General features: G+C 44.6%; 1 protein-coding gene across 1 annotated transcript in view; it reads right to left on the bottom strand.

The window, feature by feature from the left end:
• Itpr1 (inositol 1,4,5-trisphosphate receptor type 1) overlaps window positions 1-12,715 on the bottom strand; it is a 297,390-nt gene that overhangs the window by 183,668 nt on the left and 101,007 nt on the right. The window contains exons 6-10 of the mRNA XM_070018999.1: window positions 6,269-6,355; window positions 3,936-4,094; window positions 1,857-1,955; window positions 953-1,036; window positions 675-821 (exon numbers count right to left, since the gene is read on the bottom strand). Of these exons, the coding sequence (XP_069875100.1) occupies window positions 675-821; window positions 953-1,036; window positions 1,857-1,955; window positions 3,936-4,094; window positions 6,269-6,355 (576 nt within the window). The remainder of the gene's footprint in view (window positions 1-674; window positions 822-952; window positions 1,037-1,856; window positions 1,956-3,935; window positions 4,095-6,268; window positions 6,356-12,715) is intronic.

Genomic DNA, 12,715 nt, shown 5'->3' with positions numbered 1-12,715 from the left:
TTAGCAGCTATGTCTCTAGGAGAACAAGGGGCGACTAGCTAGCAGCAGGCCTGATGACCTTCCAGAGTTACTACTCATGTGTTTCCTGGTCTACCTTCTTTCTGAAATGTAAGCTAGACACAAAACCCGTGAGGCCAGGAAGGAAGAAGAAAGGGGGCATGTAGGGACCGACACACATTCCTAGTCAGAGAGCTACCGATTATACAGAGAGGAATACTTTGGGTGAGGAGGAAAGCTCTGTCTTACTTCATGCTCCCATTACCTCTACCATCAAGCATCTGGAATCGTTTTCTTCTTGGCCTGGAAACTCTAGCCTTTCAACAACATACTATGGGCAGAACAGTCTCTGTTAAGGAGCACACCGATTACGCGACTCCAACATTGCTTCCCTGCCTATGAATTAAATGCTACCTGAAGGCAACCTGGATCTATGGTCCTTAGGCTTTGGTCTCCAGCAAGTTTGTGTCCCGTTTTCCTTGCCTGTCTCCTCTCTCCACCAAACTAGGTCAAGAGATTGCCTCCTATTTCCAGTTCAAAGCCATTCTTTTAGTGACTCCCTGCGTTCATCTCGTCCTTCCAAGACACAGATCCTCCAGTGAGCACGGGCTCAACCCTGCCCTCTTGAGGAGCTCTTCTCAGGTGTGAGTCCCATTAACCCCAGCCCCGCTCCTTACCTCCACCTCCCACAGGGCTTTGGAACTGGTGGCAGATGTGGCGGACTGTCGGCCGGTGGTCCTCAGGAAGACATGTTGCTTCTTCCTATGCTCATCACACGTGAGAAACTTCTCCTGCTCCGCGTGGAAGAGCCTCACCACATCGCCCTACACGTCATCACAAGGAGGGAGGAAGGACAAATGAGTGTGAAAAACAAGAATCAAAACCCAGCAAAACTGCCACTCAAAGAGAAGCCAAACATCAAAGAGTTCCCCAGCCCAGAAAGCATCAAACTCACCCCCTTCAAAATGTCATCTTTGTTGTCACTCCACTTCATGAACAGGACTATTTTCCAGCTTGTATTGCAATTGACGGAATTGACCTAGAAAACCAATTATATACTGCTCCCAACTTGGTACTCTAGCCCCAGAATTCCTCACTGCAGCCCAAGCTTGAATCAAGGGTATGGGCACAAGTACTTAAGAACTAGTGCTTATGAAATGGACTAAGCTTCTAGGGTAAGAAATGAGTTTGGTGCACATGTGAAAAAGTTAATGATCGCTGTTAATGGCAAATGTCATTATTTGTGTTCTAAATATATGCCAGGCACTGAGCTACCTAATTTAGTTCTCAGTTACTCCCTAAAAAACCAGCATCCGTCCCCTTTCAGAGATTGGGAAATGATGCTCAGAAACATAGGTGATCTATCTACAGTCACACAGCCAGGGAATGGCAGACTCAATCTGAGTGACACTTGTCTTACTCTAGAGCTTGTCCTTAGCCATGAGACAAAGTATTCACATCACAGGCAAAGTGCCATCTTGCATCTTGTAACCGCCAGTTAATAAGATGGACTGCCCCAAGCAAGACACACTCACAGTACTGCTTACACCCGGTAACGTGTGCTTCTGGGGAATTAGAGAAAGGTGTTCCTGTGGCCAGACCCCTTTCAGGCAAAGCCAATTAGAACTAGATTCCTCAGTGCTGCACAGTGGTGACCATCAGCCTACCTACCACCCACTACCGGACCTGCAAAACTACAGGCAGCTCAACTCAACTCTGGACCTTGTTTCTTCACCTGCAGAACGGGCAGAGAGGGCCCTAAATCACTGCTTGAGTCACCTTCATAGTACGCATGCTCTGAGCCCCAGAGGGCCACCCCAGGCATGTGCCAGGACTCGAGTTCCCTTGGTTTTCCTCACCTCGTTGCAACCTGGGTTGTCCACCAGCTGATGGCTGCTGGCATGGAGGGGCTGGCCGGCATTGACTGGATTCAGAACCACCTTGTCCCCAATGACCACCTACAAGGAGAGAGGGAGCAGAGCTTTTCACAGAGCAGATCAGGACTGCACCTGACCCCCAGGGAACCTTGCAGGGACCCAAAGGAGCTTGTCCCGAGCGTTGTCTATTCTCACGGGCAGGGAGAGGCAGAACACATGGCCCAGCCCCTCAAGCCTCATCTTGTGCAGACCAAGGGTCGTGCAAAGAAGGCAAAGGCTGAATTTTGGTGCCCAACTGTCATTGATTCACGCACACGTCCCAAGTCATGAAGTAAAAGTCCACTTTATCATATTCAGTGGAGGTTCTTGTGTACATAACTCCATTTTAGAAAAAAATGATAATATTTTCATAGTTGTTTTTGACTTTGAATAAAGACATAGTTTGATGTTTCTAGAGTAACTGCCTTTATACTTTTGTGGTCATAAAAAATACACTTTCACTGGGCCACCAGTGGCTCATGTCTGTAATCCTAGCTACTCAGGAAGCTGAGATATGAGGATGTGGATTCGAAGGTAGCCCAGACAAACATCCTCAAGACTCCACCTCCAATTAACCACAAAAGGCCCAGGTAAAGGTGTGGCTCAATTGTAGAACCATGAGTGAAAAAGTGAATAAGCAAGAGCACAGGGCTCTTAAGTTCAAGGCCGGTGTCTCCCCCTAAAACAAAGATTCTACTATGATCTACATACATACGTAGATACTTCATTATGTGTGTACATTCCCCTTAAAACAGTACTTCCCACTTTGTGAAGAGCAAGCCTGATAACTTCCATTTCCTAAACCAATAGTCACAATCCATGACAGTAACTCCACTGCCTGCAAAAGGGTCCATCTCTCTAGCATGTAAAGCACCATTCTCAAGCAAGCTATTGAAGGAGAGGAAAGCATAAGTTTCTTGAAAATGAAATTCAGAATGAGACACATTTGTTTTCTATTATGGGGGTAAAAGGAGGAGGATTGGAGGAGACAGCTTCCCAAGATGGAAAACTCATCTACTTTCAGTTGGATACACATGGGAACAGATCCAACAGTAACTCTAAGGGGATGGGAGTCCACTCAGTAAAACTAGCACTGTGATAAAACAACAGTACTGTAGGCCAACTGATAGGGACTGGCCTGTTCTGATATATATGTAATATATATATGCACATATATTATATATGTGTGTGTGTGCTTGCATGAACACACACACACACAGACACAAATATATTTCAACTGCCCAAAGCTTGTATACTTAAGTGACACAATTTTTTTTTAATGTCCAAACTTAGTCTGAGGTTAAGGCTGGTTGAGTATTTTCAGAACACTTCTTGCTGTTTAAGGCACACATTTCCTTTTTGAGTAGAGAAACAACTATTTTAGAACCTTCACAAGGTCCGGGATACAGCTGATAGCATTTAAACATATTCACGGTTAAGTATGTGCCCACATCATGACTGACTAATTTAACTAGCAAGTGTTCTAAGTTGCCCTGAAAGGGAATCCTGTGGCTTTCCATTCTGTAGACCTGCAGGCCAGGGGCCGGCTCGGGACCGCTGCTGTTGCATAAGGAGATGGAGAGCCTGCCTGTTTACTGACACATCCTAAAATCCACTCTTACCCTGCAATATTCCCTTCCATCTTCCGTCCTTTACTAACTTCATTTTCAAAACAGACATTTCCATTCCACTAATGGCTCTGAAAGGACCAGGGGGTCCTCCCAGGCCATTAATATGGGATGGCTGTTTTTGTGGCAATATTACTGAGGCAATGGGCTGGTCGTAGGATTTTTTTTTTTTTAATTTTTATTTTCCAGAGACCCAGTAGGAAAAACATAGTGACTGTATTTAGGTCACACTTTTCTCCACAGTCCCTTGTTTCCCAAACACTAGTTTCCATAGTGATTCATGCAGGATACGCCTGTGGTTCCAGCTCTCGACTTGTCCATGTTGAGTCTCACAGACAGTGAGGGCTGGAGGCAGCGCCCACACACTCTCCAGGGCCAGGCCCCAGGCGCTTACACTGTCTCCGATGGATCGCAGCTTGTAGAATGGCTGGATGTAAAACCAGGACCCTTCGTTCCCAGCTTCATCCAACGTCACTCTCATGGCATTCTTCTCTAGCAGGGCTGGAAGTCTCTTGTTCACAGTTAGGTATTTATTACTTTTCAGATGCAGGAGCTAAAAGAATTTCCCAAGAGAATAAAGTATCAGTGAACCTCTGAACATTCCACCATTTCTCTCTCTCCGTCATATAAAATATATATCAAACACATTCCTCCCGATCACTGAGCTGCCTGTGAAGCATAAGGAACACAACCTGCCCGAGGCTGGCGATCACGAGGAAAGGAGGAGGAGGAGAAAGAACAGTAGAGGGAGCAGAAGCAGAGGGCGGAAGACAAAATGATACATATACATTTGTCCTTTCTCAACATAACTTTGGTCAGGAGTCTGCCTATACGAGAAGGAGCTAAGGAGCTATAGTCTCAATCTGCCAGACACCAAAGCCCTGAGCCCAAGATTCGGTTTGATTTCAAAGGGATTGTCATTTGCTCTGGAAGAAGACGGCAGTCATGAACTTCCACCTTGAATGTACTACTATGTACTATTCTTGATTCTTAGATGATGGTTACGAAAAGGGGATAGAAAGATGGAAGACCTAGCTGAGAAACCATTGTCAGTCTGTAACAGAAAGAGCTGACCAATGCTTCCCAGGTCAATAGGCCATGAGAGAACATGGCCTTGGAGACATAAAGAATCAGTTTGTGACTCTATGGTCAACTGCCAATCTTCCCGCCCGATGCCTCTGGGAGAGGAATAGCAATGTCTTCCCAAATCTCCTTCATTCGCCTAGTGTGTAACCTGTGGTTTTCCGTAGACCTGGCCAGGCTCTGGACTCAGCTGATTTATAAACCAGCATCTCCTTACAGATGGTCTGAAGAGCAAGGTTTAAGTAATAAAAGTAATCAGATTTAGTTGCTGTGGATCACAGCTACCACCATCCTCAGAAACAGCATCATTACCATTTTTAAATCTTTTTTATTTTATTTAGTTTTTACCAGTTGTGAGGCCTGAACTCAGGGCCTGGGTGCTGTCCCTCAGCAATTCAGCTCGAGGGTAGCGCTCTACCACTTGAACCACAGCGCCACTTCCTCACTACCATTTTTATTTCTATCATTTTCATGGCTCTGAGACATGACAAGATTCCTTGCAGTAATCCTGCAGTACGTCCTACTGGTATGCATTTAGAGTTCATGTCTTTGCCCCTGGAAGCCCCTTTCTTCCTTGGTTCAGGTATGTTCTCCAGTCTAATCAAATCAGGTGGGGAGGTCTTGCACTCTGAGCTTCCAGGCACTGGCCTTGCTCAGTAACAGAGTCAAAGCAGAACTGTGAGCCCACTGGGCCCCTTGTGTCCATTCTCAATAGGACAGAGGGAGGTCTGGCAGGATCTAATCAGCTTCCAGGAGTTACCCTCCCTACGCCAAAAAGTCTGACATCTCTAACTTGTTTGATTACCAACTGTTTTGTTTTTGCATCCTACTGAGTAACGCTGCTCTATACCTAACAGCAATTTTTTTTTTAATGGGAAGGAATCCCGTCATAATAAGTGAAGTGACAGAGTAAGCAAAAACCTTTCAAAAGGGGAAATAATGAAGCAAGATAATCTAATAGACTCAGGGCTCCCATCCTTTGGGTCTGGGTTAAAATGACTTGGAACTGGACAAATCGAGAAGGGTGCTAAGCTCTGGGCCTCTTTATATGCCATCTCCTAGACTGACAGATCCTCGGGAAGGCTTAACAGACCTTCTCTCTTGGGTGGTATTTTGTCTTCAGGATAAAGCCAAATGGACAGAAGATAAGCAAGCACATCTTCCAACTGGTAAGATATGAGAACAGTCATCAAGTACTTTTGACTAATTATAAATGCATCAAAATGGTAAATGTTTCCTTTTTTTAAATTCTGAAACTATAGAATTGCTTTTATTATCCCCAGTGAACAGCTCTTAAGCAATATTACAAGGAAGCCAATTCTCATCAAACAGAATAACTTTCAAGTAATGCAAATTAAGCAAAATTACAAGACTCGGGGCTCCTTTTTTAAGGCAGACAGTTTCTCATTTGAAATATCGAGACACAAACGATCAGCTACAGACACAGAAAAGGACACGTTCTCACTAAGAGATAACCAAATATACAGCCCCAACATCTACCAGATAGAACAAGAAATACCCAACGGATATAACAGCCAGTGTGCAACAAACTGGCCGTCTCCATGGAATGTGAGTGTGGGACGGGTTTTCTTGCTGTCGTTCTGGCCACGCTTCCGCCCCAGAGGGGGCACTGGCCTCACCCACCTGGATCACATTGCCGTACTGGATCACTGTCCCCAGCAGCTTCCTGTTTTCCGTCTCATTCTGCTTCTTTTCCAAGTCTGCAGCATGCTGTACATGGAGAAGGAAGACCCATCACACAGGGGGAAGCCATGGGTTCTATTCCTATGCAGCCAAGCGGAACCAAGGCCACCAGCAAGGGCCACGGAAGCCAGCAGATCCCTCAGCACACACGGAGGCCATGGGAAAGGAGCCAGGGGCTGCCAGGACCACACTTTCTGCCTCTGCTTTGTTGCCCTTTTGAGCTTCTCTAAAATGGGCCTTTTCTTTCGAGAATTCATCGACATTTGTTTATGAAGATACTGGGTAAAGGCCACGTACATTTAAGGAAAATAGAATAAAGCTCAAGAGAGAATATGCCTTCCCTTTTATGATGTTTAAAATGTTTTCTTTAAGGTTTCAGACTAAAATAAAGCTGGATTTGATTGCTGGTGTAGGGTGGGTTTTACTTCTGAGACCCTGAGTATGTGATATAATCTCTGAGCCTGTCTTCTCAATGATGAGATTAAAAATGGTACCTTTAGCTGGGCACTGGTGGCTGATGCCTGCAACCCTAGCTACTCAGGAGGCTGAGATCTGAGCATCACAGTTCAAAGCTGGCCTGGGCAGGAAAGAGTCCATGAGACTCTTTCTTATCTTCAGTTAACCACCAGAAGTCCAGCTGTGGCTCAAATGGTAGAGCACTAGCCTTGAGCAAAAAAGCTCAAGGACAGCACCTAGAACCCACGTGTGCATGCCTGTGCACACACACTCACTCACAAGATACCTTCTCCTAGTGTCTAGCCACTGTCACATACATGGATCGTTAGCTATTATCGATAGACATTAATTGTATTTCAATAATTTCCATACTAATTCCCTGAAGGGAAGATGATTACCTCTGTGTTTCAGAGGAGACGATGAGGTTATGAAGTTTGGTCAACACCACGTGACTAGGTGGATGATGAGTACAAATATAGTTTGTTATGTTTTCTCTACTTCTGTGCACATTGGAAATTACTTGATAATGCGGGTAGCATTAGAAATAAGGCTAAGAGACACTACTAGCCCAAATTTCAGATGCTAGAAAACATGGTAAAGCCAAATACAGAGTTCTAGAATAGGCTGCCAGGGCCACCATCCTTTCTTTTTTGGGGGTGAAGTGGGTAGTCCTCAGGGAGCTGTCCCTGGGAAATTTTGTTCAAAACCCGCACTCTACTACTTTCAGCCACAGCACCACTTTCAGTCTTTCTGAGTAGTTTATTGGAGATAACAGTCTTACAGACTTTCCTGCCCAGGCTGGCTTTGAACCATGATCATCAGCCTCCTGAGTAGCTAGGATGACAGGCGTGAGCCACCGGCGTCCAGCCAGGAGCACTGTCTTGAACAGTTGCCTGACTCTCATCAACTGTGAACAAACTGCTGTCATGTCACAACAATGCTAAAGGGGAATGAATCAGCAGACTGATGAGCTAACCTGTCACCAGGGATAAAAGTAAGAAGCCAGACAGCATTCAGTATGGAATATGATGGAAACTAAGACCCTGATGACTGATGGGTGTTCTTTCACAGGTACTTCTCATGTTCTCTTCCTTGGTTCCCAGGAGTTGCTGGCTGCCCTTTCCCAGGTAACATGTCTTCGTTTTCCTGGGGCCCTCCCTCAGCTTAGCCTTGGAGACCTTCTATGGAAACTTCGTAATCTGGCCCAGGTGCCCTAACTCACCAAGCCTCCCGCTGTGTTCTCACTGCAAAGCGAGGGCAAGACATACCTTTCGGAGCTGTTGTAACAGAAATGCACGTTGCCACAGAAATGCATGTCAGATAGAGCAGTGGCAGATTTGTATTTACCTGCTAGTTTTTTTTTTTTTCAGTACTGGAGATCAAACCCAGGGCCTCATATAGATTGGGCCTTACCACTGAGCTATACACTCTAAGGACCTTCAAGTTGAAACATAAATTAACCATTATCATTATAACCAAGTTTCTGGTGATGTTCTGGTGATAAAGCTTTTAAAAGGGGTCCTAAATTGTCTGGATCAACAGTCAGTTTGTTTCTGCTCCAGCTCTACCTCAAGGGTAGGTAAGTTTAGAGAGGCACATTTTAGGAGGAAACTAACCCCAAATCACATTTTATTATCAGAAGGGGAAAGAGCGGCCTATGCTAGTGTGGATCCCAGCAAGGCAAGCACGCATGCACATCAGCTACCGAAAGCGGTGGCTTAGTTACAGGCCTCCCTCTCGCTTCCCGCCTCTGTTCTCAGTTACACAAGAATGCAAGCCGCAGGGCTCCAATAATAATTCCAGTGCAGACAACGTGGCAGCCTTTGGCAGCTCCATACAACTCTTCACTCTTCTCTTCACAGAACCCACTCCTTAACTACTCCCCATCTCTCATTTCCCCCAGTTCTCACCCCTGTGCTTCACCCCCTCCAGATGTGTCCACAGTGCCCACGGGTTGTACAGAACTTTCCAAACAAAACACTGGATTGGATCCGCTTGGAAGGAAAGTTTATACGAGGTACAGAGTGATTTGTTCTTTCTGCTAAGCAGTTTTCAGCTAATACGAAATGGGAACTCAGGAGGGAAAATACATCAGATGGAGAAAAATCAGTGGATTCAGAAAAATAAATTGTACCGTTTTCCAAAAGGCGAATATAGTTTTTCTATACTTCAAACATTACACTGGTAGGGTGCACCTGTAGAGAATTCTTAAGTACTACTGCTTGAACTCCAATGATTTAAGAACCCTTCTTTGAAACAGAAAATTCTCAGATTTCCAATGGCTCCACTGAAGACATACCAATCTAAAACACTTAGGTCCTACCTACACTTAGCACTTAACGCTATAAAATCTCAACCCAGAAGCCACTTATATCTCTAAAAAAGAAATGTCAAATTAGTCATAAAAAGCCAATCCATTCCACATTAAAGAATAATTAAATACCAGCAGCTCTAAAGAGCAAAGGCATTTGCCTAAAAAAGTATGAAAAGTTAAATTAACAGAAAAAAATAGAGAACAGGATATAATAAATCCTCTTGAAAATATTCTATCACTCCTGGCAAGACAGTAGCTCAGCTTGTAATCTTAATGACTCAAAAGGCTGAAGTCTGAGGATCATGGTTCGAAGCCAGCCTAGGCAGGAAAGTTTATGAGACTCTTATCTCCAATTAAGCACTAAAAAAAAGCCAGAAGTGGAGCTGTGACTCGAGTGGCAGAGAGCTAGCTTTGAGCAAGAAAGCTCAGGAACAGCGTCCATACCCATTTTGCCCAGGATATATGTATGTATATATATATATATATATATATATATACATATATATATATAGAGAGAGAGAGAGAGAGAGAGATACACACATTTATACTTCAATACATTCTATATATACATATGCATATTCTTTCACAAATAAAATCCATTTAAAACTCCCCATTAAACCAAGCAAGAGTTAAGTCCTTTAATTCTATTAACAAGTTTAATGCTGATAAGAGTCCTACAACTCATTACCGAATAAACGTTAAAAGCTTGAACCCTATGGACTGGTCTAAATTTACTTTCCTCTTTGGCTAAGGAGAAAAGTCTCCAATGCACCTTCTTCTACATGCACAAATTTCAAGTGCACTCATTTGGGTCACCCAGGACTCAATGTACAGGTAACTGCCCTCACAAAATCAAACTCAAGCAGAAACATCCATTGTGATTTTTCCGTTCCACTCGCAAGGCAAAACAGGTAGCTGGAGGTCTGTAAGGTTCAGGCTCCCTTTGGGCCCACAGATCAAGGCTGTTTCCACCTTTGAAAAGAATATGATCATTGTTTGTTAAGCCCTTCAAGTATGTTCCAAGAACAGGCCGGTACTGTAACAGAGGGAACAAGCCTAACATTTCCAGAGAATAATCTGGCAGTGTAGATCACCAAGGATTTTAACAGGCATAACTTTGACTAAGTAATTTTATTTCTAGGAGTTTCTCTTGCTTAGATAAGCAGGCAAGTGCACAAGACCTTCGTAACTTTTGTTTTTCAAAGTGGCAAAAATGGTCAGGATGCTGAATATCCACCTCCCACTTTTACTCCGCTAAGGGACTAATTATCCCAAAGAATAACACTGACAAACAATGGAATAACCATATAGCCATTAAAAATGAGGGCAGGGCCTTCTAGTTATTCAAGACATAGTGGGGGAGGGGGAAACACACTCAAGCCAGAGAAAACAGCATGCACCCATGATAGCTTCCTGTTCATTTCTACTTGGGAATTCTTTTCCAACATTACTCTTGTGTAAGTTCTTCAAACATATCCTCATTGTGTCTCTATGGGAAGTGGCCTGGCTGCTCTTAAAAGCCATCTTAAATCTGCTACATTTTCTTTCTTTGAAATTCTGATAAATAAAATACCTGTTAGTTCCTCCCCTGACCCAATGGATTGAGGACTGTTTTTAATTTCTGAGGGAGAAAACACTGTATGCTCTGATTTCTGCCAGTGTTATTCACCACTGACAGCACCATGTTCCCTAAACAACCACAAGGTCAACCCATTACAGGCACCTGTTATTCTGTTTCAGAAATAGAGAAACCATTATTAAATTATGACAGAAAGGTCACTGGAACAGGGAGGAAAGGCTATTTGCTTAAGGTCAACAAGCTCAGAATTACGTAATATGATATTAAATTAAGGCTTCAGAAAATAAGCAATGCACAACTCAAGCTTTGCGGGACAGGAAGACTTGCTACTCCTCCGCTTCTCCCTAGCTTGTCAGAGCTGTGGCTTAAATAAAGTGATCGTTTCTCAGAACCCAAACCGTGCAGGTGCCTATTTCAAGGTAACAAGTAAGTTGTTAGGAACTGGCCAAGGCTTTAGGACAAATTGTGTGATGTGAGAGCAAGGAAAGCTGCTCTTCTTGACAAAAGACTTCGGGAAATTGTGGCCACATCAAGAATCCCATTTTCCCTACAGAAGTTACAAGCACACACTGTAAGCAACCACTAGGTGTCGCTCTCCTTCAAACAGCTCTTAGTGCTTGCTTATCCTACTCAAAAGGAAGTCAAGTGGTCTAGACAACTAATTCCTTAAATGGCATTAATTTAAAATAATCTGACCTCTGACTGGGGTGCTACACAAGTAGTTGACAAAAATAAAAATGAGAACCCACTGGAGACTAGCCACCAGCCCCCAAAGGCAAGCGGCTGCCCAAAATACAACATTTTAATGATTGCACTGTAACATGCAGATTACTTTGAGACAACAGAGGGGAAGAGCTCCAAGTAAGCAGGAAAGCAGGGCCCACACAAAGCCAAGCACAAAGCAACACTCACGACCGCAGTCACATCAGGAATCTTAAATCGGGAGAAAGAACTGGTTTTAAGCGATGGAAGTTCTTGGGCACCTTTAGCGCTGGAATTTTTTCCTACTGTTTTCTTTAGTTCATTTGCAGGAAGGAGCAGCAAAGGAACCTTTAATGCACCATAATGTATAGCTCACGGGCCACCAAGGGGGACTGAGAACTCCCAGGCAGCCCAAGTCTGAGCCATTCTGGGCTGGTGTTTGAGGCTTTAACTGAATTAGCTGTCACCATGTTCTAAGAAGTAGGATATTACACACAAAAGCACGGATTCTGATCTTCTCTTGTCAAAACAGAAGGCATGCAGCTCTTGGCCGGCCTTCCCACGCAGTAACCGCAGGGAGTTGGAACAACCCCATCGCGCGCCCTCAAGACCTGCACATGCGCAGGCCCCATGTGGCGACAGAGCCCACCAAGCCCCCTTTATTCCTGTTGGCTTCCAGCATGGCCAAGAGCAATGTGACTCTGTAACCTCTGCTGCGAAAAGTACAGGAGAAGAAAGGGCTTGAGATGTACTAGTAAGATCTCACCAAACACAACGACCTTCATTCCAGAGAAGAGAAGGCAGGACAACTAGAACCATGAAGAACTTCCACAAAGATAACCCCCGGGCACTGCACTGAGCAGCTCCCTCCTAGAGCGAGGAGATGGGGCACTTCCCCTGCCCCCATCCAACAAGAAGATGGTATTCCCAGCATAGACCTGGGGGGGGGGTTCTGAGTGGTACAATGATTTCAGGGTAGGCAGGTGGAGGGGTCATGGTATTCAGTGGACAAGAACCAGACAACTGGAGGCTGAATACAGCCTGATCCGTGTGTAGAGACCTGTGATTATCTGAACCTGGTGCCTCGCTCCATTCTACACACCGGTACAAAGCACGGCTTCCTGGGGATCTATTGCTACTCTCATTAATACATTTTCACAAAATACAAAGTACTGTTGAGTGGAGGGAAGAGGGTGCTATGCACTGTTGGTAACATTACCAGAGTCAGAAAATCACATTGCAGACACCGTTCTTTTTATACCACCAATAAGTGCCTGCATCACATGAGTGAGCGCTGATTCCTGCGGGTCTCCTCCAGCAGCTGCCCCTGAGCACT

This window comes from Dipodomys merriami, unplaced genomic scaffold (assembly GCF_024711535.1).
Source record: "Dipodomys merriami isolate MVZ:Mamm:240054 unplaced genomic scaffold, mDipMer1.0.p SCAF_13, whole genome shotgun sequence".
In the NCBI taxonomy this organism is placed as follows: Eukaryota; Metazoa; Chordata; class Mammalia; order Rodentia; family Heteromyidae; genus Dipodomys; species Dipodomys merriami.
This window is presented reverse-complemented; position numbering and strand designations above follow the sequence as displayed.